At 40.9% G+C, this 27,530-nt stretch overlaps 1 protein-coding gene across 1 annotated transcript in view; it reads left to right on the top strand.

Moving 5' to 3' along the window:
• Window positions 1-27,530, top strand: part of AFF2 (ALF transcription elongation factor 2) — a 306,425-nt gene that overhangs the window by 81,199 nt on the left and 197,696 nt on the right. Inside the window, exons 2-3 of the mRNA XM_088527446.1 lie at window positions 2,551-2,671; window positions 8,374-9,264. Of these exons, the coding sequence (XP_088383572.1) occupies window positions 2,551-2,671; window positions 8,374-9,264 (1,012 nt within the window). The remainder of the gene's footprint in view (window positions 1-2,550; window positions 2,672-8,373; window positions 9,265-27,530) is intronic.

The following is a 27,530-nucleotide window of genomic DNA, read 5'->3' as shown; positions in this document are numbered from 1 at the left end:
ACGTGCCCAGGATTTCACCCCTTCACCTCTGTTCAGGGTGTTTCTCAGTCTTACAACCTGCTGTTGTAAGGCTGAGAAATGCAGCTCTTATCTTCAGGAAAAATTCTTTCTGAAGTGAATGCTGGCAGTGCATGAGATGTCACTGCTCCCATAAGAAAAGATTACTTGTGCAGGATATGAAATCCCACTTACAGTAGATCCATTAACTCGAGTGACCCTGTTGGAGTCAAGATTGGGCTCATAACTTCATAGTGATCAGATCTTGAAGCAAGAATTGCAGTGTGCAGGTCAAGGTGCCAAAGGTGCTGCTGGAAAGCTCTCCCTTGAGAAGCTGAACACAACGTGTTCCCGTGGCTCCTGGGCTGGATATAGCCCTGGCGGAGTCCTGAGAAAGGGCAGGCAGTGAAAAATACACCTGTGCTCATCTGCATGTGCCAACTTGGGAAACAGTTGATTCCCAGCCCCATATCTGTGAATTTTAGAATTTTAATCTTGATGTAGAGACCGGGAGATTCATGCTCCCCATTCTACCTTTCCATGAGTAGTTGTAGTTATCATTTGCAGTATTGGAACAGCAGCATGTGATTGCTCTGACTGCTGTAGTGTGGTGAACTGACCTTGGCTTACAGCAACAGTTTCCCTTCCCTCTCTCACAGGAAACCAGTAAATGCTACTATTGCTTCTGCAAAAATACCAAGGATTATTATAGTAATGTTCTGGAGCTCAATGCTGGTGAATGAATGTGAGCCAGTGATGTCACTGCATCAAGAAGTGCTATAAATAAAAAATATTTCAGCTTTCCAACTTGTAAAAGGAAAAGGTGGATGGAAACCATTTAGCTTAGCCTGTGTAGGTGGCTTTACATTCTGTTTATGAGGCATCATCAAGCCTTGTTCAATCCAAGCATGAATGATCTTGAATTGCGTAAACCAATTATTAATTCATATTCTTGATTCAGGGATGTCACTGTGGCATTAGTCTTTTTCTTCTTTCCCTCCCTGTATGAAAACAAGTGTGTGAGTCGAAGGATACATGGAAGCGTTGGGAAGCAGACATATGGTTTCCTGTGGTCTCCGCAGGGCTTGCAGGTTCAAACACAACCTGCCTCAATCATAAGAACTTTAATTGAGTAGATAAAGAGGTCCTCGTAATTATAAACTGCAGTAGGTATAACAAGAGGCTAAATACATAGCTGTGGTTTTAATTAGCTGGTGCTTCAAATTAGTAATTGTGGTTTCAGTCAGAAATCAGTGACTTTATACACTGTTAAAGCCTCATCACTGTGCAGTTCATTCCTCATTATATCTCTCCGTGTGAAGCTTTCAATACAACATCATGCTGAGCTAAAAAGGCAAAAGTTGTAGATATTTGGTTATCTTCCAAGTGCAGTGGAGCTCTGTGGAGATTTAATTCATTCTCGACAGAGATGAGAATTAACCGTTCTTTGTTACGTATGTATGCCCATATATAAGTATGTATACATAGAGGGTGTGTGTGGATGTGCGTGTTTATGTCTAGAATCTATCAGGGAGATACTATTTGCACCAGATAACATCAGTGCATATACTAAAATCTGCTATTCAAGTTGTCGTCTGGAATTTGGTAGCTAATTAGCTGACACAAAGTAGAGCCAAAAGCCTCATAACAAATCAAATATGGGTTGAAAGCACAGAAGTGTTCCTGAATGCTTGTCACATGAGGGGTTGTCAGTGCAAGTTGAAGCATGTATCTTTCCCTTTCCTCTCCCCCTTTTTTTCCTCCTTCAGGGTTTTAATTATATCTTTTCCCTCAGAGGAGCAGGAGGTAGTTTGCAAAGCCCAGAGACCAAAGTACTTCAGCGCTGCTCGCGAGAGGAGTGAATGTGATCTCTCAGCTTGTCATCTCGGTCTGGCAGGTGCACAAAGCAAACTGACACGGAGATATCTGACATGTCGCCGTCGCTGCTCGGAGGCGATAGATCCACTGCTGTTTGTTTGTGCTAGAATTACCTGCCACCAGAGTCAACTCACCTAAAGCCCCTTCTGGGAGACTGCTACAAAAACACTTTTTAAAACACACCTGATACCCACAATGAAACCTTCCATAAATTGTCACAAGTGCGTGGGACAGCGTTAGCTGTTGGAAGTCACACTAGGCCGATGGGCGTGTTGGGCTGCGTGTCGACAAGTGGTAGTGGTTAAAGGGCCTTGGAGCTGGGGCTGCGCTCCCGGCCCCCAGCCCGGTCCCTTGCAGCCTGTGGGCACACACAGGTGTGTGCGTTGGGTTCACACGAACATGCAGCAAAATCTCTTGCTCTTCTGCATAACGCTCTGTCAATTCAAAAAGAAAGTTCTTGTCTGTTTTCATTTTCAAGTACTGACATTACCCACTTCTGTATAGTATTGTGATTCCAAATTTGCATTTAGGAAAATCACCCAGTGTTTTCTTATTTCCTCTTTGAAGAGTTGCATAGTTTCTGGTGTTTTTCTTCTGTTATTGATAGTAATGAATATGTAACAAAATTATTGGGAAAATAATGTGTTGTCATCTTTGTCCATTTATCTTCTTCAGCCACTATGAGCAAGACCGGAGTGCACTTAAGAGGAAGGAATGGGAGAGAAGAAATCAAGAAGTCCAGCAAGATGAAGATCTCTTTGCTTCAGGTTTTAACCTATTTGGGGAACCCTACAAGGTAAATTGCAGTGAGATGCTTTACATTTTCATAATGTCTTTTGTCTGGATGCATTTTGCAAATATAAATTAAGGCTCCTGTCACCTCTGAGAAATAAAAGTATTGCATCTGCCTTGGTACTTGCACTCTTCGATCCATTGATCTTTCAAATCACATATTGCAGCAGAAGCTGAATGCTCTGCTTAGTGTTGCATGCTGACATTGCCAAAACCAGGAATTTTCCTTACAGTCCAATTCAAGATTTCTTCCTCATGCTGTAAAGTGTCTCAGTAGAGGGATGTACAGCTGATATCTCTACAAGTGGGGTCGTACCTACAAAACTAGCACTTAGTCCTTTTATTTTTAAGCAAAAAATATACCTGAGTTGTTAAAACCAAAGTCTCCTCTATAAATAATGAGTCCATAAGCTTTCTTTTGCAATCATAACCATCCAAATCTTTGGAGAGCGTAACAAGGTTGTGAAAGGGACTTGTGACAAGGCTTATTCTCTCTAAGGAGCTTTGCTGCCTGAGATTTTCATCACCGAGGGATGTCCCCTTTATGATTTCTGCTGCTTTGATTTTCAGAAAGACATTTCCTGAAGAATTCATCAGAATGTGAATTTCCATATCTCTTTCTCCTCCCAATCAGTGACATCCATTGAAAGGCCACCACTTCATCTCTCCATTTTATATTGTTAGCAGCTGGAGGGAGGATGAGGGCTCTTTGAAAATCACCAGAACAAGAGGAGGAAAGACTGGCATCATTATCAAATGGTTGCTAATAATTACAGACCAGAAGACTGATTCAGTCAAATAAGGACTATGCAGTGGGAGAGTTTGTGTTTCTTTTTGTTTTTACAAAATCTAATCAATGCACTTCTTTTGCATTGGTTCACATTTTACCAACTCTATTCATAGTAAATAATAACTAACAATAAACTGATTTTGTTAAGACTTCTTGCTGGTCAGGTAAAGATTCTAGCTCATGTGAGTGGTCATCAGGATTTCAGTGGGTAGCCTAATAAGCAAATTCATGTAGCCTAATAAGCAAATTCATGCAAAATTATGGTTCAGGAACTAGAACCCCCCATCCACTGAACCGTAAGAATTATATTTTCTAATTTTACATTTGTTAAGCATTGTATATATTTGCACTAATAAACAGAGCACATAATACATCTAGTCAAAAACCGAATGGACGGCAATCAAAATATTATCCTGGTAGTTGGCCTGAGAGAATTGATTATTTTTTTTAAGAGTATCAAATTGCTGCTTTCCACCAGCTTGCCAGAGAAATTTGTGGAAACTGCATCTACGGAATTGAGCCAAACATGATGAATTACTATCCTAAAAAAAAATTATAAATTAATCTAAATTAAGAGGAAAATGGCATGCAAAAATAACTTACCGCTGTCTTAAATGTAAAAAATGAAGAGAACTAAAGCTGAATATGAAAGGTTGGTTTTGCATCTATTTTGGATTATGCAGAAAAAAAAAATGACATTTTGGTAGACCCTGATATTTCCATTATAAGTTCTGTATTGCTAGGAACATAAAAGAGCCAAATCTGACTCGTAATGGATACGGAGTGAATTGTATTCTTAAGCAAGTGCAAAACTAAATTCAGAGTTTTACTCATGTTTATTCTAGGATAAAATAGAGCCTATGAGGGGAGAATAAACGATTCAGTTTGAAATCCTTTTCTGTTTGAGCTGTTTCTGGGGCCTGGTGCCCGAGTGCACTGGGTCACCAGTGACACCCCTCTGGTTACTCTGGGTGGGAGCAGAATGACAGAAACCGTTGCCCAGAGAGGCCAAGTGGGGTGGGCAGCCAGGGCACAAGGTTCGTGTCCTTGGCTGAGCTGGCTCGCCTGGTGAACGGGTCCTCTGGAGAGGTGACCTCACGGAGCCCGAGAGGAAGGGCTGGGAATGTGAGGTCTCAAGAAGCAGAAAGCATCTTTTTTCCCTTTCTTTGTTTCCCAGAGTTAGTATTCCTATTTGCTTACTGTGCATTCCCAATTTGCTTCGTCAGTCCCGGGGAAGGGACTGTTGGGGCAGGGAGGGCTGCCACTGCACTCCTGCAGTTTTGGAGACTCGACAAATTGCAGTTGCTTTAAGGCTAGTCTAAAATTGGGGACATTTAACTTTAGAGAGGTGGTCTAGTAAGAGTAAGAGCCCAAATAAATGAAACGTTTCTTTCCTTACCACCACGTTTCACAAGATGTGTGGTTTGACCATTTGAACTCCTTGTGTATCCACCACCATCTAGGAGAAGCTGCAATTTTATTAATCAATTGCTGATAGCTTTTAGTGTTTTGAATTAGGAAAGAGTTTCAGAGATTGGAGTTTCTTAGAGAAAGCCGTATGAGTAGTTGTGTTCATTTTTCAAAGTTACTTTTTCAAAGGTTTGCCTTAGAAGAGTTCGACTTGAGAAAAACAGCCCAATGGGCAGAATGTCCATTGAGGAATCTTTGGAGAGTCTTATTATTTATTGCTTTTTTTTTTCTTTTTCAAGCTTAGCATATCTGAAGCATAAGAAGCGAATGAATTATGAAACCTCAACTTTCATACATTTTTTGACAAAACCCTTGTAAATGGGGCCTATAAGTTTGAGTGCATTAGTGCTTTTCTTTGTAAAGCTATAATGCAGGAGCTAGCTAGCAAATTAGCCTTCCAATAGGATTCCATTACAGATCTTTTTTTGAAAGCAATAGAAGCAAATGCAGGAAGGTGTACATTTCCTAAATTAACAAGAGCCTGGAATGAAGGGGAAGGCTTCTAGCCATGAGTCACAAACCAGACATATAATTTATGCCTTGAAATACTCAGAAAGTGCATTTCCTTGATAGCGGCAGTTGTGATTCAACATGCTGTTCAGAAAATAAGGTGTACAGAGGTTTTCTCTAAGAAATCAGCCAATTATCTAGAATATGAAGGTAGAAATTGCCCCCAATCTGGAAGTAATAAAGAACAACCAGAAATTATGACTAGATTTCATGTTTATCATGCTGGTCAAAACTGCTTCTCATGAGAGTTCTGAATTTGTTGAGGAAAAAAAAATGCACTTTAAATCCTGGGGTTTGCACCACAGTACACCACGTTAAGCCACTCCAGTTATATGATGTGCAAATCTGGTCTTAGCTGTATGTATTTTAGTTTTATTTCACTGTAAGGCAAATTCCCATTCACTATGTTTTTGCACTCTGGTCTAAAAACTATTGAAGACAGTAATAATCTTTCAATTACTTCAATAACAATTGGATCAATTGGATCAGAGGTTTAGTGCACTTAAAATTGGCTAAGAATGTCCAAGTTAATTATCTCGATGCTTCTCAGAAAATATAGTTATATTAGTGCTCCCAGAAAATGACTATAAATAATAATACATTATGTTTATATAGTGTCTTTCATCCCCAGGATGTGAAATTGTTGCATGAAACAGAGTTGATATCGAGCAAAATAATATTTATCATTATGTGACAGGTAAAAGAAAATACGGGAATCAGATGCTTCCAACATGGAAATGATTGAAAAACTCTACATTCAAATTAAAATAGCATTTCCCTCTATGAAGGGCAAGAGCTCTTTAAAGTGGTGCAGAGTTAGGATATATTTTTAGGACTTTTTTCTTTTTCTTTTTTTTTATTTTCCCTTCTGCTTTCTGGACATTAAGCTGAGTGGACGCTGGAAACGTAGCTAAAACAGAGGGGAACCCAAGTGGCCAGGGATCCCCAGGTGCTGAGTTGCTCTCCATGGGCCATCCCATGAAGGGTTAAACTGTTTGGTGGGGAAGGAGGAAACCGAACAAGTATGTGAGTGTTTCGAGCTCGCATCATAATTCCTGCTGGGCCCTTAAGCACAATGGAATCTCCTTGTTTTAAATTTGGGGGTTGAACAGAGAGCCTGGTTTTGGCTGCTGCCCAAATGGCTCATTGTGCAACTCAGTTGAAGGAGACTGCTCACATACAAAGAGCTTATTCTTGGCTTAGCTAGAATATAATTTTTGCCACTCAAATGACCAACCTAGGGACTTAGTGAATAAAAGTGATTCGTGGTCCTCCGCAACTGGGATTATTAACTGTGTCAGTTAGCAGCACTGGCAAAATGTATATAGAGGAGAACAACATTGAACAGTTAATTTTTAAATCACTGCCTCAGCGCAGTGGTAATATACAGTACAGTCCCTGAGAATGAGCAAAAGGAAATTTGCATTTATTATCTTCTTTTTCAACATTTTATACAGCATAAGAACTCCTAAGGAAAAAAAAAATCTTTGTGCAATATTCATCTCATCTCTTGACTAGTTTAGCAGTGAGGAAAATAATCACATATTTCAAGAGGAAGCCACACTTGGATTTTTTTTCATCACTCAGTATTTTGCTTAACATTTGAAGAAATTGGGCTCACTCGTATGGTAGGATCCCTGGTCAAGCAATGAAGTGGGACTCTCTTGTTACCAAACACCAGTTCATAGTGCTGCCTTTGCCCATCTTCCAGTTTAGGCTCTTGGATCTCTTTGGCCTGTGGCACTAAAGTAGTGCATTGAATGAGAAACCAAACGTAAAATAAAGTTGCCTAAATCTGAAGCGTTACTGTGTACTCTCTTACGCATATGGCAAATAGAGAATTTTAAGTAAGTAGAAGATAAACATCTGCTTGAACAGGGGCTCTATTTTTGTTTTTATCCTTTCAGTCTTGCAAAGTAATTATTCTGGAGAATAGGATGCTTCAGTGCTGTGCTGGTCATTTCAATAGAATATAAAGGTCAGGAAGAAGAACGATACATTGGTTCTCTGTGGGGTAACTTAGAATGAGAAGAGGGAGGAAATTAGCTGCATATTAGTTATAGCTTCCAGCTTACTTGCCCAGCTCTTTTAAAGTGAAAACTAAAAGAAAAACGCTTCATGATTCAGAAGGAAAATTATAACAACACTGAAACACAGATGAGTCAGTATTTATTTAATAATTACTGGAATTCAAGGAAAAGCATGATTCACAAATACAACAAGCCCTTAGACAACGGAAGAATTCTGATGCTTGAGATGTGGCAGTCATCTCTATTTATAGTCTTCTATAAGAAAATATTTTTGAATGATCTTTTTATTTGAAGCTACTATAAGAATTCAGTGGTTAGAAGTGTTTATCTAGATTTAGATGGAGGTACCTGGGTTCAAACTAAACCTTCTACAGGAAAGCAAAGGAAATTTCAGCAGTGAAGAGTTTGTCCCCATATGTTTACTAATCTGCCCTGCTTCAATTTATGGTAGAGCTATGGGGTCAACAGAGTGGTAGAGCAATAACATACTTAAATAAAATGCGTGATTGCAATTCAAATGCTCAGTAACCAGTAACTGTTGGTTCATGTTTCGCAAGATACAAAATGTATAACCCCAACTTATCTGACATAAAGCCAGACTCTTTTGCTCATAACATCCATAACTGATGTAATTTAAACATTTCTCTCAGAGCATATTTAAGAAAATGGGAAGCAGTATACAAGCGTTACTCATGCAAGCCTGTTTTGAGAGATTCTTTGAACACAGTTATTGATAGGTTTTTCTTACATAACATATGCAAGATGTAATTGAAATTAAATTAAATGTCAGCATGACACCATTAAACAGCTAACATTTTGCCATCTTGTAAGACAACTATTCCGAGTAGTAACTTCTCAATCAAGAATTTACTCTTTTTTTTTTCTTTTTTTTTTTCAATATTTTAGACAAATAAAGGTGATGCCCTTGCAAACCGTGTCCAGAACACACTGGGGAACTATGATGAGATGAAGGACTTGTTAACCAACCATTCCAACCAGAGTCACCTTGTAGGCATCCCAAAGAATTCTGTCCCACAGACTCCCATCGATAAAAATGAGCAGAACTTTTTTCCGGAACAAAGAAACAGGATGATCCCATCTCATCAGCTCAGTGGCCACTCGTCCACATCGATGCCTCCCCCCTCTTCGTTGTCATCTAATTCTACATTGCTGCACGGTCACCAGAGCAGCAGGAAGTCCAGGACAGACTGGTCTCGTGGTGGTCATAACCCTAACGGGGCCCAGCCAAGCCAATCCAGCAGTCAGCAGAGCAGGTCGAAGCACAGCTCTTCTCACGAGCAGCCACAGGGCAGGTATGAAGACCTCTACAGTTGTCAGAGCGAGCAGCATAAAAGTGGAGGTGCCGAGGAAGCAAATTCTATGGCAGCCTCTTCACATTCAAGGAGACACACTCATTCAAAGTCAGCAGCTGGAGAACACACTTACAAAGAAAATAGTCATTCAAAGTCGCCAGCAGAGCTTGAGTTTGTAAGTCATGGTCCTGGATCTCCACTTCCCTCCACGTCGTTGTTATCTGCAAACAACGGCCTTTCTAGCCAGAACTTCCCCCCAGGACTTCACTGCAAAACGAGCATGGTCCAGCAGAAGCCTACAGCTTATGTCAGGCCTATGGATGGCCAGGACCAGGTTCCCAATGACTCACCAGAACTCAAACCTCCAGTAGAAATTGAGAGTGGATATGGAAATCAGTCCTTTGGAACACTGCTGGAAGGAAAAGTGAACACACCTAGTGCAAAGAATAAAGTACCAAAGCTTAACATTCCTCCTGTTAGTGAAGTAAGTAGTTTAAAATCTCTTCTTTCTCTTACCTCTGGAGTATTTCATGCATTGAATATTTGTTCTTGCAAATATGCAGCTCCATTTCCTGAAATTGTGGTTTAAAACATTTTTTTTTCCCCTCGAATATGCACTATTAAATTTACTTTTGGCAAAGATTTGTGAGAGTCCCAATAAGCAATAGTAAATGAGGTTTTAAAATCATGGCTTGGAATACTAACCTTGCTTCCTTCCCATTAATATTAAAAGGTTAAATCTCTATTGGTTATAATACACTTATACTAGCTAGAATTCTGAATAGAGAACTATAATGTCTTAGTTCATCTGCAGTTTTCATATTTTGCACATTCAAGTAGGAGCTAATTTAATATAAAACACACAGTTTTAAACTTTTTAAGGAAAAATAGAAGTGCCCAAATGTCAGTGGTATGAAACAGTTCCACCAGTAACAGGTTTAATTGCAGAATTTGCTGAATTCCCATTGCTTTAATGGAATTAATGTGGCTTAAGTTCTGAGTAATGCTTATGAAAATGTGTCTTATTAAAGCTTTTATGCATTTTGAAGAGCTCTTAATGTTGGGATCCAGTCCCAATCTCTGCTACCAACAGCTTAAGCTGTTGAATTTTGTATTGCTGGTCAGTCCTCTGAGGGATATTTTATTTGGTTCATACTCTTGTCCACTCCAAGCACAGATGTGTTACACGGGTACCAGTTGAACTGTTTATACTCTGTGTACTTTTTCTTCTATTCTGACTTTCTCTAAAGCAGTAACCATTGCAAGGTAGGTTTACACTGTACCTATGAGCAGGACTGCAATATGCTTTTTCATAGCTTTCTGTTTTCACAAAAATATTTTCCTGTTTGGCAATATTTTTATACTAGCAATGAGGATTGATGCATTCTTAAACCATTTTATTGCAAAAGGTCAGCTTTTTCTATTGGAATAATTGTTTCAAGCCAATAATTTGTTTGACTATTTAGAAACTTGATGTTATTTATTAACATTCCAGGCAGCAACAAAGAGTGATGTGTTTTGCAGTAGAGCTTGGAATAATTTTCTGGGAACTGCATCTGAAAACAGTAAAAGGCCTATTTATATCAAGTGGAAGCTGAGGGTTGCTTGCAGATGGTGTTTTATTAGAAAATGTATTTGTTAATAAACGTAGCTTTGTACAAGATTACTTTACAGATGTTTCTGTTTATTTTTACCTTAGGTTAAAAATCTGCTGATGTAGATGGCTTCATAGTCTGTTGCATTTTGTTGCTAGCATTGTTTGGCAAGTAAATAATTGCATGCAAAGGAAATAATGATGTTGCAAAAGCAAATACATTTATTCACTTTTGCCAGCTATTAAGACGAGTCAATAGATGCACTTTAAAGTGAAGCAGTAATGTGAAGCATTTTTATAACAGAATATGCCTTTTACAACTTGCATCACCTATTAAAAGTGCTTCTTTCTTTCTCTCTCTTCCTTTCTCTTTCTCTCTTTTTCTTTCTGTCTGTCTTTGGTAAAATCCTGGTACTGTTGAAGTAGACAGAACGCTTAGTGCTGATTTTTAGGGGCAGAATTTCACCCACAAGCTTTTTGAAGAAAAAAACTAAGAACCTCTGATGTGAACTGTTGTTTTTGGAAAGCTTCCTAGTCAAGTGGTTGAAAAATTACATTGTGAATTTGTGACTATAGCTATTTCAACTTATATCCTTTGTAGTGAAAATGATAGGTATGTAACTAATTTCATTTATGATCAGATAAATGATAAACTCTAGTCACTTTAGCAATGACTGCAAATGATAATTTTAAAATAGCATCTGTGCTACAAAAGTGAACAATGATTTGGAGAGAGAAAGAAAACCAGAGTTGTGTCGAGGTGAAGAATAAGTTTCCAGTGTGATATAGAGTGTGTAACAAGGGCCAGACTGATGGATTTTTCTTACAGGCAAATCTCCTGATTCCAGAGGATTTTTTTTTCCTTTTTCTCCTGTGTCAGGACCATGAACTTGGGCCCTCTGTGTTTTTCCACAGATGTGTATCCTGAATTTGATTTACCCTGCGTTCAGCAATAAAACTCCTTCCAATCCAACGTTATAGATAACTGGTTTAGTTTAAGCTTAATCAGAACTGACAGTGCACACCTGTGAAACCCATAACCTTTTCAGAATGACTGCAGCGAGTGGCTCTGTTGTAATCTTTATACAATTGATGTGGAGGCTTATGGTCCTTTGGTGGGGCTTATCAATTTATGAACCTTCCCCAGCCACCTCCAGCCATAGTGATCTGCTTGAAACTATTTTGTTCATGCTCCATGTGATTCCATCTTAACACCATTCCAGGTGGTGGTGATGATGGAAGTGGTTGTCATCTTCAAACTGGCAGTAGGAAAGTTGCTTTTGGGATATTTCTTTGTCATTAGTTTGGTAGTTCCTGTGCATCTCCACGTCTATTTTTCAAACTAAGTGAAAATCAAAGTTGGAAATATTTTTTTTTCCAGTGAATTTTGCATGTTCTCGAGATGAGGAATTCTGTGGAGAAATAAAATTTGTAGGTGAAGTTCATGGCATAAAGGCATCTCTAGGATGTGCACAGCTGGGAAAGCAAAAGACGAATTTCAATATCAAAGAGATGGCTGGATAGGGAAGTGACCAAATATTTGAACAAGCAGATTTTAGAGGATGAGTTCAGACTGATGTGGAAATATTGTCCCATTTATCATGGCTTAATGGAATAGGATGTTGAGTGCCCTGGAAGCATTCTGCCATGTGTGAGGAAGTGATCAATTTTATGCCATAATTTGTGTCACTTGAGGTGTTGCTCGAAGAATCTTTGCTCTTTGAGGGGGCCCAATTCTGCCCTCCAAATGCCCATCCATCTTGCAGCCGCGTCGCAGCGGGCAGGGTGGTTAATGCCTTGCTGCTGCCTCGGCTCCCCTCCGCTGGGGACTGGGGCTTCGAGATTGCTCAGCTGGTGGAGGTTCACGGTCAGTGCGCAGACACTTTCCTCTCTGTGTCCAGACACGGTGGTGGCAGCAGTTAAGCACCCAGGGAATAATCCCTGCCCCTCGGAGATGCTGCGCACGGTGTCCAAGTCCTGCCCGACCTGCACACAACTAATCCAGAGCTGTTTGCACCGTGTTCCAGGTCCACAGATAGCACTGCAGAGCTATGTCCTTTAAGGACTTTTCTATGATCACTTGATCCTTTAGATTTCTTTTTCCTTTTGATTTACTTTTCCTTCCTGCTTCATTTTACTTACTGGTACTGTTTTCCAATTGTTAAGGTAAAAAATCTGAATGCATTGGTGTTTTGTGGTAAATCACGGGGTAACCCCTGGCAGCCAGGCTTGCCAGCCGCTGAGATTCAGAAATTACCAAGCAGACCTTTCAAAGCTCGGGGGCCAAAAGGCTATCGGGTGACTCCAGGGGCCTTGTAGAAATGAATCAGATGCCACAACACAGAGCTGATTCCAGGGGCCCTGGAGCTGAAACGTAACATTATCAGAAGACCTCAAGCCATAAACTTTATTTCCTCTTTTGTCCTTATTAACTCTTGCCTCTTTGTTCTGTTATTTAAATATATAGATTTATATATGTATAATGTATATGTATATATGAGCTTGCATTTAACATTTGATAAATAGTGAATGGCCTAGGACATCACAAAAGAGCTTTTGTGTTATACAGAATTCCACCTACTTAAATTATATGGTGGCGTGATTGTTACTTACCACTCAGAGAACTGCATTGTTAAATCCTGTGCGTTTCTTTGAAAAAGTAGAGGTTAGAAACCACAATAACAGCTGATCCTCTCTCTGCTGTATTAGAATCCAGAATCTTGATACATTTATGTATATTTAAACCTTTAGGAATCAGATGCTTACAAATTACTTAAAAATGACTAACTCAGCAGGAGGCAGCTGAAAGAAAGTGGGTACGTTTCAGATTGGCCATGAACACAAATTGTGGAGTGTACAAAGTGAAGTGAGGGGTTTCAAGGTCTGTGGGAGCATCAGTGGATACACTCCTGGAAAACCTTCTGCTCAGCTCCCCAGAGCAATGCGTGGATTTCCAGTGCGTGTTTGGGGCAGGAAATGAAGGGCAATTGTGATAATGTTTGATTCTCAAGGCGTTTTTAAATCTCACTGCACAGTTGCCCTCACTTTCCTGTAAAGCAGCAAGTGACCATATACCAAATTTTCCCCACAATATAAAGCTAGGAGCCAGTCCAAAAGGACTACAAAATCTATGTCACCACCCACTTAAATAATAAAAAGGAGACTTCTATTTTCACTTTACTTCTAGGAAAATATTTTGATGGGTCAGTATACTGCAAAGTGATAAGCTTCTGTTATGTGTTTCAAATCATTCTGTTATCGCTGTAGGTATTGATTAGCTTAGTACTTTCTGAGCTAGCTATAAAAAAGGCTGCTCTCTTTCTGCATTAAAGAGCAAGAAAAATTGACAGGTAGATAACCATATTGATTGAACTCAAATAAATGCAAGAGGCTTATATATGACTTATAAAATTCTTTATAGGAACCAAAGTCAGCTTAATATTCTTTTTTTTTTTTAATTAAATGGAAAGTAGATCTTTTTAATTAACCATCCCCACACCCTTTTGATATATGTCCTATTCTTGTTGCCAATTATAGTGCATTACCGTGGTCATGGGTAAATAACTTCTTCAACTGCAAGCTTCATCCCTTCCCTAGACTTTGGGCTCTCAAGAAGAATGGCCTGAATCAAGCATTAAGCTGAAATCGCTTTGCTTGGTTCATGTTTCAGAAGTCTGAGGCCAAAATCAAAGCCGAAGAGCAGTATTTCTCGCAGTATTACAGGTTACAGCCATGTGTTTTTCATTTGTAAATACTGTGAGAAGTAATGTTCTTGTGATACTTCTAAATGAAGACCATGTGCCAGCACTCGAGTGAAGACCTCTTATTGTGGCCCTTCTAAGGCTACTGTCCGAGTGCTTGGACCATTGCAAGCCAGACCACTTCGCTCGGGTAGAAAAACAGCGGCCTTCCTAATTGCCAAGCGAATGTGCCAAGAGAATTGTGCGTATTTAGGGCCTGATTTTTGAAGCACTGTGACGGAGGGCATTTCTTTATTTGACTTCAATGACTGCAGAATAGGGTCCATAAAATTAAAGTTGGTTGAATTGGTGTTCATGATTAGGGTGAATAGCTGAAAGATCTGACTGTGTGTATTTGGGTTGCAGAAGGAAGGTTTATCTAGCTTTTTTTTCACATTGTGAGTTTCTGTTGTGTTTTTTTAAGCTATTCCTCCTGTTTTCTTGCTAGGAGGAAGAGGAGAACTCAGTGAAATTAAAGAATACCTGCTTTTATGAAAGGTCAATCTTACGGTGGCTTGAAAAAGTGATTTTCCAGCCTTTCTAAGATTACTCAAAATCAAAGTAAATGCTGCTTATAAGTGAATAGTTATTGGCCTGACTTAAGTGTGAGAAACACTGTCAATCTTTTATGAACCATCACAAAATGAAATGGCCTCAAAGACCCTGGGGGGAGAAGTGTTAGGATTTATTTTGTTCAAGCAAAGCTGGAGAAGCATCATCTAGTGGCTGCAGAGGGGCTGCAGGGTCTCTGCCATGGACTCGGTGCCTGTCCCAATCGCTTTGTTGGTGCTTCTGAAACTCCTTTTCCAACTGAATGAAAGGCAGAAATCCTTTAATCAATCTTTTCCCTCCTTTTGATGTATGGTTCTCTGTGTTTCAGTGCTTCTGACTAGGAAAGAGGGATACAATATTTACTTTCTATTTTTAGAATTTTGAGGTTTTCTTTCAGATTGCTGGTGGAAAAGCCTTGCCTAAGTATACATTATTATGGCTGCTTTTCCATAACTCAAACTATCTTTTCTACTTCCTCCAGTTAATTTAAGGAAAACTTAACAAGCCATAGCGTTAAGCATTGTGGTAGCTGTCTTTGTGTTGACTAACAGAGTCTTTGAGTAACGATCACAAGTTGGTAGAGTTCATTTTTCAGCATCTGTTTCCATTTGTCTGGCACATACGTTCGTAACGAGGAGGCGCCGGTGGGTCTTGACACTCTGTAGAGTGGTCAGTGGTTCTTTTAGGACCAGCCCAGCAGGTTTAACCGGGTCAGAACTTTTATACTGGTTGCTAATGCTTCTGTGGAACAGGACCAGCTTTAATAAATACATTGTGTCATGAGCTTTAAAATAAAACATAGAAAAATGCTCATGTAAGAAAAGATGAGATTGCTTTTTCAGATATTTGAATTTTTTATGATGTATATTTTCCCTCTGGGCTGTGATCAGTCCTCGGGTGAACCCTTGTGCTTCTTGCTTAGGAAAACAGAATCAGCACATATTTGGGTGTCAATGTTTGGCCTTCTGTGTGATAGAATGAATGGAAATTTGTGAAGTTTACCACGTGCTGTGTTAAATATTATTTTATCCGACTCTAAGAGTAATGCAGTCTGAAAGAAGCTAGTGTACTTATCCGCTGCCCTTTCAAGGCTGGACTTCGGGGTATTTTTTTCCCCATATGCTCATGTTCTTTTTTTTTTGGTAGAGAGCACAGGAATTTAAGTTTTAAATAGTCTGAAAATACGAAAGTTTCATTTTTTTTTTAAAGTGCAGACACACGTTTTTGCATGGGTAACGACAGCTGTCAGAAATCATTGCTGGGGCTGAACGCGGGAGCTGTCAGGGCAATTTCTGCTCCTGAACAGAGGAGTGACTCTTGCTAGTGGCTAAAACAGGCTTTTTCCCAGGGCAAAGGGAACTTCGATTCATTAAGTGAATATGATGAGCATGTTCAGTATGCATCTGTTAAATGTATAAAAAGAAACATAAAAAAAATTACAAGTCAGTGGACATATATATATATATACACACACATATATATAATGTTCTAAGCCAAATGAAAATGCTAGTTAAGTAGGAAATATGCTTTCTCTGGTAAGTGTAGATGATTAAGACACAACGGGAAAGCTCCCTTAGAAATGCCCGGAGTTTGTGCCCCCCAAAGATACAGACTGTGTGGGTAGAGACTGCAGAGGTAAGAGGAAACCAGACACAAATCAGTGCTCCAGGTGCAGGGATAGCACTGGGGCTGCAGGTACAGGAGGGGAGGGAGAGCACCGTGCACTGTCAGAATGAGCAAAGATTTAAAAGAATTTGCAAGAACAAAATGTTCTGAAAAAGGAAGGAGTAGGCAAAGAAAAATGAAGATTACTCTGCAGGAGGGATATCGCGGATGCAGACAAGTCTTAGACGTGGCCTGAACGTACGGGAATAATTTGCTTCAGGTTTCAGTCAGGACATGCTACCCATGAGGCAGAATGGATGATGGAAATTGCGGTTTCCCGGGTTGGAGCAGGACCTAGAGAGCTCAGGGAGGTAGAGCCTTCCCAGCGGAGGAGCAAGAGCTGAAGCCCTTCTCGGCCCTGACGCTCAGCAGGCTCCATCTTGTGAAAAGGGCTGGGGATATGCGAGCAATTACTCTAATGGTGCAGAGGGCAGTTTCCTCCTACTTTGTGTTTTTGTGTCTTTACATGCCCGAGAAGCTTACTCACATACATGTTTAGTTCATTGACATGCAGTATTGTAGTTAGCCTTTAAACCACGAGAGCAATACCATATGAACCATATTTATAACATACTTTCAAAGTGTGAAAATCAGAGGAGGGTCTTAAATGAGTATTTCCAGCTTTATGGCCAGTCGCCCCACTATAAGCCAGTTGTCTCTGACTCAAGTATGGAAAAGTATTTAGGAGCTGCAGGTGAAAACATCATATGGGAATACTTTAATGCAGAAAAAAAGCAGAGGGAAAGAAAGTTGAACATATAACTTGGCAACTCTCCATGAACTGCAGATATAGGTTAAAGTTATTTAGTTGGCAGGCGATTGCTAGTGTATTAGCAATGTTGGAAAAAAAATCTAATTTCTGTATTTTGGCTTGTGCAGTAAAGAAATTCCTCCCACATAAATATGTTCATTTCACCTTCTGGGAAGCAAAGAAAGGAAACTGTAGCTGCAGTCTGTTATTTAATCTTCCTGAAATTAGCATTTGGTGCTCAGGAAGATTGAAAGATTTAATGCCAATGCCTTCCTCAAAAGAAAGAAATGACACACCACATATGTTTTAGTGCTGGTTAGGCTGTTAAATGGAATTAATCAAAATACATGTTAAAATATTTCCATGTGTTAATTAGCAATAGTTTGGAACATTAAAATACATATTGGCTTGGGAATAAATTAGTCAAGAAATATCAGATTGAGTTTGCAGGCTTCTAATTGCAACATAATATATTGTGTGTTTGTAAAAGGTAGAGGTAAATATGCTCCTACAAAATCCTATGGCAATGTTCATTTAAAACTTGGTAATAAAACAATCTGAAACAGTCTTTGGTTATGGCAGAGAGCATATTACCATTTCCCATTTTAAAAGAAACATTAAATCATTCCCCTATATAATAAAGCAAGAGCAAACTGGTTTAAAAATGCCACAAGTTTCATCTCGGGCCAAAAGGAAGTTTTAAAATTTCTCCTTTGAAAATCATGATGATGTAGCAACTACCAACAACAGATCTCCTGTTGCTCAGAGTAGGCTGAATTCGCATTTGCGTCTCAGTTCCTTTCTGGTCAACACAAACTTTGTTTTCCACTCCCTTGCTTTGATTCAGTAGCCTGAGTTTAGTTAAATACATAAATGAGGCCAGACACATGGATATGTTTATGCTCTTAAATTCACCCGCACACAGAAGGTATGAATGTCTATGGCAGCATTATGGAGAGCTAACTCCTAATGGGCTTGGAGGCCGTGGTTGGTGAGCAGCGTAGGAAGCTCAAATTTGTCCTCTTCCCAAGTTGTCCTGCACATAACGTGGCTGAGACTGTTGAGCCTTGTGCCAAGGCCTCCTGTTCAGGGGAAGGGAGGCCCTGGCCCTGCTGGATTCAGCTGTCTCCCTTCACAGGGGCCTCAGAGGCTGCAGGTGACCAAGGGCGGGCAGGACACACAGAATGGGATAGTTCCTGATAACCCAGTGGCTCTGGCCTCAGGGCAAAAGGCTCCATCCCCTCGCTCTGGGAGCCGCAGGAGGGAACAGAAGGAAGCGCAGGCACAACCTCTGAGTGTTACCTGAAGTTTTAACCCCAGGGTGATCCTCTATGATGAAGCACGTGTATGTATGAGGGGAATTTCTTGAGCATTCAACCTAAGGAACTTCAAAAAAGGCAGGTGTCGATTTTAATTTTGTCTATATTTGCTGTTCAGGGTCATTCGTAAAATAATATTGAGAATGAAGAAAAGAGTGTGAGAGAAGAGAAAGGAAGAGGAGAGGATAAATACAGATGTAGCCACTTTCCAGGCTCAGGGGCCGATTTTCACTTGGGCTGATAAAAGTCTGTGAGAGGAGTGAGAGGAACTGTAATAAGCTTTAATCCCTGTTAACGTTGCCAGTCTGGACATATTTCAGGTGGTGCCCGCTGCTTTTCCTTGCACGTGTCCTCGCGGTAATTTCGCGTTGTTGTATCCCCCAGATGTGCAGCCTCGCCGGGTTGTAGCTCACCGAGGTGCAAGCTGTGGCACTTAAATCTGCAGGGCAAGCTGGCAATTACAACTGCTGTTTGTAAATACTCAGGTGTGCCCACTTTGTGTTTGAACAGAAAAGCTGAGATGATTCTTTTCTTAAATATATAATTCAATCTAAAAAATACAGACATGTGTCCTTTGTAAACTTAGGAAACAGTGATGACATTAATAAAAGCTCTTCCCCAATGAAGGCTGTGAGACCTGGTCAGCTCCCCAGACCTGTCTGTGGAGTCTGATCCTTTTTGATGCCAAGAAACCGAAACTCCCATGTCATCAGGAACTGAGAATGCCTCAAAAAACACATCATTTATGCTAGCACATGCTAGTGACACTTGAATGTGGTTAATTTTGATCCTTCCTTCACAGCCAGGCGTAGCCTTCTTGAGTAGTTTCCCTGTGAAGTAAAACCTCACAGTCTATTTTGCATCGGGAGGAAGGAGAGATTGTAGCCTGCTCCCTTCCCGCCAACACATCACGTGCTGACATGAAATATGGAACAAACTTAGCTAGGGAAATATTAAAGAGAGTAATTTTTTTTATTCAAAGCAATTATGCTAGGCAACCACATCATTTGCTGCACAATACCATAATTGCAAAGGTTCCCATTTAACATGGTTTCATGGTGTGGACCACTCACTGTGGTGTCAGGGACCACAAATGGTTTGCAGATCCAAGTTTGGGAATCAGGGATTTAGGGCTTTGCCAATATTTCTGAAAGGAAGACTTTAAAGTTCCCTGGGTCTGTGGAGTCACAAAAAGCCAGTGAGGGGCTGTGCATTGTCTGTGCCAAAGGATGACACTGCTTTATTGGCATAAATTATTTATTCCACCCCAGATAGGCAGAAAATTACTGTGCAGGAATGGAGTCAGGACTGCATTCAAAAAGCTTCTGCCTATAAAAACCAAGAAATATATTTAAGTCTCATTGAATCTGTGCTTAAAACTCCTTTTGCATTTTCTTCTCAGTGCTGTGATGAATTAGTTATTTCTTAAAATACAAGTGATGTGTTGCTGTACTCCAGATATACGAAATAAAACAGCCTGGGGGGGAACATCTTTCTCTGTAATGTGTGAGGAGGTGATCTGTAAAATGCACCCAGGTTAGAAGTGTCTGTCCCTTTTATGTTGGCATTGCTGTGCAAATGATTCCACTGGTTCAAATGCTTTCTTTTTTAAGACTTTATTACTGTGGATAAAAGCACCAAAATTGGGCCTTAAATGATCAGACTGAATAAGACTTATTTAGGATTAGAAAGAAGAGTAAGATGTAGCAGGTATATAGAGAATTGCTCTTCAGAGAAGAAAAATTAGAATCTGCAAATGCTGTTTTTGTAAACACATTTTATTAAGATGTAACTGCACCTGCGTTTCATCAAGAAAATTGTTTGTTATAGTTTTTAATATGCTTTGATATACTCAATATATTTGATTTATTTAGATAATAATGTAGGCGGGGTGGCTTTTATGAGTGTTCCACGTACTTTCCGTCCCTAGGCCCAAGCACGGGCGCCCCTGAGGAGCGTTGCGTTGCGCGGCGCCCGGGCGCGCTGCTGCAGGCCGAGCCGCGCTCGGGAGCGCGCGTGGGGACGGCGCCGAGCGCCGCCGTCGGCCTCTCCATGCGGGGTGACCTCGGGGATGCAGGAGGGCCCGGCCGAGCGCTTGCTCGCTGGCACGCGGGTGCACTCTCGTTCTTGGCCACTAGGCCTGGTGCTGACCCAAGATGAAATCCGGTGCCAGGGTCCTTGCAGGGCTGCACAGGATGCGCTGCAGGTCGCTGATGGGCAGAAGGCATCAGGGCATGGGCCAAGAGGGGTTTCCCTTTCATTAGCCGTAGTATCCCACAGTGTATTTCATATGTCGCTAGCACAGAGCTTGCATGGAGCGGTTGGGCATAGAAAGGGGTTTGCTTTTACCTGCAGGCTGCGAGCCTGGTGTGAAGCAGCCCTGCAAGTAAAACAGTGGCAGTTTCGGTGTGGGTAGAGGCTGAGACTTGCTGAGGAGCAGCAGGAGCGGGGTATGAGCTGCCGTGTGAGGCCGCGCGGGGCTGGCGCCGTCCGTGCTCTGCGTCGGGCTCCTCCAGAGCCGGTTGTCCTTTCTCCAGCAAAATGGAGTTCTGGCTAGCTCGTTCTTACTGCTCCTTCAGTGGGTACCTGCTTCTCCAAAGCCCTGGGAATAGAGCCGACTCCTGCCCTGTGTTTGGGAGCTTCAGCCTCGTAGATGGTCGTATTCCTGGCAGTGGTGTCCTAGGTTTGTTTCTCTGTGTGCGTGTGTACAAATCTGGATGTAAAATCATCCATAGAAGCACAGCTACTTACATGTGCACCCACACGTGCAATACAGAGGCTAAGGAGACTTTCCCTGGCCCAGTGCTACAATTTCACAATAGATCAAATGAGTGACGAAAGTGGAAAGGAATTGCATATTTATTGCCTCCTCTCCTGTGGCATAAACCCACCACATCTGGTTTCTGATTTTGGCCCCCTAACGCAGGCAAATATCGCAAGCCCCAACCCCTGTCATTTCTAGTCCTCCCTTCAAAAGCGAGACCCCAGGGAATTATTTTTCAGCTGAATGCTCTCTGTGCAGCTAAGTGCTTAAAATTTACTGGCATTGCTTGCTTGTCTCTTGCTGAATGGGATTATACAATTACTTTTTAAATTCCCCCTCGTTCCCACCACTACTTGTGCACTCAGTTCCTCTGAAGGAGAGGCAAAATCCACCGGGTCCCCTGTGGGTCAGGCGGCTCCGCGTGCTCCAAGCAGGGTCTCGGTTCTGAGAATCCATCCAGCCTTTTCTGTCTGGAAGCTCTGAGTTAGCAATTTGGTTTTTCACCTCAAGGTGGTTGTGGTAGCAGTGTGCAAGGTGTGTTACCGGATTTTATATATTTGAGCATGCAGAGAAGGCATTCAGAGGCATTCTCCCACTGTTTTTCATGTATTTTTATGCTGGTGACATCTGGACTTTGCATATGGATTATTCTAATCCCATATCCTTGCAGCAAAGCCTCGCCTTGGACCAAGTGTCAGTGCAGAGACATTGGGCAAAGAGCAGAACAGAGTTTGGAGCAGAATTTCCCTTGGTGAATGATTGCTTTCCATTTGCTCTGAGGAAAAAAGACAAAAAAAGCCACAGGGCTGCATTTGCACAGCTCTGTGCCTGAGCTAATAAACTCTGCTGAGAGCTTCAGCTCAGCCTTACACATTTTTTTTTCTCAGCCTGAAACACAAGCTGAGATAACTCTGCTCTGCCCACGACAGGCAGCACAAGTATTTATTCCCTGAAAGGCTTCCAAGTGTTTTGGGGCCTCGATAACTACGGCAAGGGTTTGTGTGTGTGTGTATATAAAAATATACCCCACCTAAGATTCGTGTCAAGTCATTTGAAAATCAGGCAGACTATGCACACAATCTATCAGGATTGCCTTTGGGAAAAAAAAAAAAAAAAAAGGTTTGGAAAAGAACACAGTTCCTCTTTTTTCTTTTCTTTTTCTGTTTAACTGGCATTTTTAAATGTGGCTGTTATGCAAGTCTCCTTAGGGATTACCTTTGACACTGGGCTCTTAAAGTTGCAGCATGCTTGCATAAGACGCTTGCACAACGAGCACCGCTCTACAGAAACAGCAGGTTTTGACCCCGGACAGCGAGCAGCAATCCTGACGAGTGATGTTGTCCACAGCACTTTGTGAGGATGTTCTGAACTAGGCCAAAAAGGAGACATAGAAAAGGGAGTAAAGGAGACTGCTGGGGAGGAGAAAAAAAAAAGTCACACATTCCTTCATATTTGTCTTTAAGTAGCAGGGATATAAGTAATTATTTCAAAATATGGTATCTCAGCCCTTGAGTTTATTTACTAGAAAGGAAAAATCAATGCATTTTGTCCAGGAGAATCAATTTGTGCTCCTGCCAAACTCATTGTAATTTTTATTTTCAGCTTCAAGGGAAACATGTTTGGACCCTTTATAAGTAAGGTTAATAGATGAAAAATGTTTTCCAATTTCATTTTTCTGTCATACATCTATACTTCTCCTTAACATACCAAAAGAGGAGACCCGAGTATAAACCTACTCTTCTGCAAAGATTTTATTTTTAAGGACATGATTCCAAACTCACTGTTGCCTACAGAGATCTAGTCCTTGACTTCAGCAGTGCTTGTGCTGAGGCCTATGAAAATAAATTCATAAAGAGCAGTTCTGAAACTAGCCCATACAGGTGACGACTGCATTATAGACTGGGCTGGACTTGGTGTTTGTACTGCTCACTTCTGCAGCACTTCCAAACACCACAACTTTCGCTGAAACAGGCTTTTGGGAAAATAAATGGAGGACTTTATGAATACTATAGCTGTCTCAGTATTCATACATAATAAACCCAGCTTCTGTAAATAACTCATTTTATCTGTCAAACATTGTAGGCGCATACGCCACATTAACTGTCACTGGGGTCGTAAATAAACAATGTATCTGTCTACACGTTACTTATGTCTAGGGGAAGCGCACAAGTACACAGGAAAAACAGTAAGAAACCTGTTTTAATTGTGAAATAAAATGTTGGTGTTGCTATTGCTAATTATTTTAAATACATCTGAAATTAACAATACAGTTCATAATTCAATGAAAGATGGAAAAAGGCAGTGCTCAAGTGAAATTCAGTTAGGGATGCTTCTGTATGTTTCTTGAATACACTTCTGCTCTCAGTTGCTTGAGTGTAATTGGGCAAAATCTGACTCTTCTTTAAAGGAAAAACAACCAGACAAAACCCCTCAAAGCATGTGAGTAGAGTTTGGAGTCTTGACACTGTCTATACCTGGTGCTTTCATGACAACTAGCCAGAATCATTTCTAAATAAGCAGTTTAGATTTGGGATAGCAGTTTAGGTCCAGACTCTCAGCTACCGATAAGCTGAACCTGTTTACATCTGTTTGGCTTTGGCACTCTGTGCTTCCCCTTCTCTCATAGCTTGTATATATTTCTACAGGTGTTTATGATCACATTTAGGTATCAGAGATTGTAGGAGCCAGCTAGCGAGATGTCAAAATATTAGGCGTTTGCTTGACCACTGGATTACTATGATTGTTGAGATATATTTTGCATGCATTTAATATTGTTTTTGCTAGGCAGCATTCATGCTTTAAAAGACCAATTTCTGATCTTGTGTTAGAATAATTTCTTTATTGATGCAATTTGAAAATAGATAAAAGGGAAATCCAAGCTTAACACAACCAGATTCCTTTCACCCTCCCCAAATGCTCTGTACTTTTGATGAAGAAATTGTTAATTGTTATCCATATCCAGCTGGATAAAAAGAACGAAGCTGGATATGGATAGGGCTAACAGGCTTGTTGTTTTTGATAGAGTAAAATTAAGTTAAGCTCTGCCTGAGCCAAAAATGATAGTAGATCTTACATTGTTAGGCAATATTATCAGTATTAATTATAGAATTATTATGATTACTCTGTACTAACCAGTCGTGCAAGAAAGTTTGTGTTTTAAAACAAAAACCTTTATAAATGCTGTTGATTGGCTAGGATACACTTTCGTATTAGTAGTTTTTTACCTAGGCTAATGACACAGAATATTAAGATGTTAATGCTATTAGTGCAATAGATAATACCGTTGCAATTCAGTCTTTAGATATTTGCATTAAGCTTCTGGTAACTTCAGCAGGTGGAATTTGACCCTATATGAGCATCTATTGCTTTGGTAAAATACCAAAATGTCAAACAAAGGCCAAAGGTGCATTTAAACGTGATATGTCTGCAGTCACAGGTAGCCCTTGCTTTGGAAAAAAAGCCCTTTTGGTTGGCACGTATAAAGCAAGAATTCATCATGTGCTTCCCCATACCTTTCCCTTGATATTGTCTGTTAAATATCCGATAAATTATTTTCTAACAACCCTTCCACTGCCCACAATATTGCACATGGTGTACTGGAAATACATAGGATCTTTAAGGAGCTCTTTTTGCTGGATTTAAGCAGCAGAAGTAGGAGGAGGATTCCAGTGCAGACACCTCTGTTAACAGCCTTTCTGTAGGTGCTTAAGTTCAAATTAACTGTTCTAAAACCCAAATTAGAGTCAAATCTGATGTGAGCCAATTTACTGTGCACAGCAATCATGGGCAATGAAAAGTGTTCTGCTAGATTGCTGTTTAAATCGGATCACTATAGCTCCCTCGGTGGGAAAGCTGTACAGAATAACAATGGCCAGCGGCTAAATGTAATTTAATTATTAGGTTTACACGTAGGTTAGTTCTTGCATTGTTTAAAGAGAAACATTTTTTAGCCAGGTGTGCGATGTCTGGTCAGTGTTAGAAATCGTTATAAAAAGCTGGAGGAATAATAGACTGATGCTCTAACACCCACTTAAATTAAGCAAGGTCTGATTGCTGCATGTTGAACTCCAGCACAGGGTGGGCAGTTCATTGCCATCAGGGGTGACATTTGGTCCTTTTTGTGTATGGCATTGTTAGTGGTATAATGCGCAGAGCGGTGTGAGGGCTGCCTGCTGGAGAGCCTGGAGGCTGAGAATAAAGCTTCCTTGTGGCTGGAATATCTGCTGCTTCACACAGCGGCTTTTCTGGTTGAAATCACATGGTAGATCTGAGAACCTCCACTTAGTATTTACGAACCAAACAAAAAGGGACATAATAAGATGTCAGTCTGTCTTTATCTTTCAACTGTCTGTTGTGCTTTCTCATAACTGAAAAATACTTCACATTGCTGACTGTAAGGTGATACAGGGTATCAGTGCGCTGATACTACGCTGTTTTCCCCCAAGTTCCCTCTTCTGTATTGTAACAGCAAAATTCCGTATCACATCACTGTTTGATATGAAATTGCTTGATAGGGTGTGATGACACATTCATATTATGTTAGCAGCATAATTTAACTGCTCCGTTCTTTTTAACCATTTGCAAAAATGCCTGAAATGTGTGCATTATAAAATAGGGTCATTACAGCTATGGTTGAATTGGCATTTCAGTAATAAACCCTTTGCAGATGGCTAGATGTTAATGCAAATCTTTTATCGTTACAAATATGAATCAGCAGCAGTCTGGAGTGACTGCAGTAAACGGACACTAGAAACCCGGATTTGCCGGGTGACGATAGCGCGGCCGCCAGCAGTGCCACGTGGTGCCCAGCAGCTGTCAGAGACGTTTCTGCCGCGAGGCTCCGTGCAGGGAGCATTGGTTGATGGAGGGAGGCTCGGGGCGGCTCCACGTGTCAGGAGCTGCCTCGGCAGGGAAGGAGGTGGACATGGGTGCTGTCTCCCACGCGAGATGTTCTGTTGGGAGCTGGTTAGCTTGAGTCGAGTTGATAAGATAAGATGCTGATCTGATTTTAATGGGAGTCCTATGCTGAAGTGCCTCAGATCTCATTATGTGGCTGGTGGCATCATGAGTCCGGCCCCTATCCTTACTCAAGTATGTGTCTCCTGCAATAGATAGGGAGGTCCTTCAGTGAATTAACAGAGCCCTTTGTGCGTGTTTAAGGATGGTGTATTTAATACTGTGTTGAGAATAAGAGTGTCAATTGCCTCTTGCATATAGAACACTGCACAAAAAGATTTTTATGCCAGAGCTTCTTGTCTCATTTTCTGCCTGGCCTTTCTTTCCAAGGAAGTTACCTCAGCTGTGCTTATCTGAAGGATAAAAATGACCATATGGGGAAGTGAGAGCATCTTGTGTTGAGAACAGGAGGCTAAATGCTCAGATGAGCTAAATGCTCATCTCTGGTTTGGATGTGGGGTAGCTCAGCAGACACCTGGAGATCCTTCCAGGGTTGCTCTCTGAGGGCAGCACCTCACATATATTCACATCAGTGTTCACTTCCACTTCTTCAGAGCTGAGGGGTGGACAGGATTTGCTTAGGCTTTGGCAGCAAAACCTAAGGTGTTTCTTGCTTGAGGGAATTAAATAGCAGCCTTGCCTTTGGTTTTATCAGATTTTAGGCTTTGGCGAGGAGCCATCCTTTGGGGCAGCGGGTGCAGGCTGGGGAGGTCGGGCGCTGAGGACCTCACAGTGGCCATAGGGGAGGGAGTGGAGAAGGGGGCTGCCCTGGGGTCCTGCCTGCAGAAATGAGAAGCTCTCAGACCCTGGTGCCACGTTAGCCCGGGTGCTCCCCCCTGGACGAGGTGGCACTGCATAAGTGTGCATGGGGTTCCTGACCAGTTTTACTAATTTGATTGTATTTTCGATACAGCTAGTAAATCAGCTAGTAAACTCACAAAAGCATGTTTTTACTGCTTAACTTTTCTATGTGCTTTTTGGGGTCATTTAGTAGTGCCATTTATACCACAGTGTGTTCTCTGTGGTTGGATGCAGCAGCAGTGAATGTGGTGAGATTCATGTGGCAAACTATTAATTTCTTCACTATAAGTCTAGCCTGCTCACAGACTTAATGATTTTCTATATCTTTGTCAAACAGTGGTGTTATCTCCAGCTAAAAAGCGAACCAATAAACATGACTTTTTATCATGTGATAAATTTAATGTCACTTAGTGTGTCGGGGCTATAGACAGCATTTATGAGTTTATGAGTTAACCGTGAATAGTGAGATTCATTCCCTATTGTATGTCCATGAAACAGGTCGTTTTGGGCAGCCTATCATTTGTGGAAAATTTAAGTTTAAAATAGCTAGCTTTTGTGATTAGGCCCTTGGTCTTTCACGATTTCAGTTCATTTTGTGTAAATTTAGA

This window comes from Tinamus guttatus, unplaced genomic scaffold (assembly GCF_059628265.1).
Source record: "Tinamus guttatus ecotype Peru unplaced genomic scaffold, ASM5962826v1 Tinamus_guttatus_pri_ptg000287l, whole genome shotgun sequence".
In the NCBI taxonomy this organism is placed as follows: domain Eukaryota; kingdom Metazoa; phylum Chordata; class Aves; order Tinamiformes; family Tinamidae; genus Tinamus; species Tinamus guttatus.
This window is presented reverse-complemented; position numbering and strand designations above follow the sequence as displayed.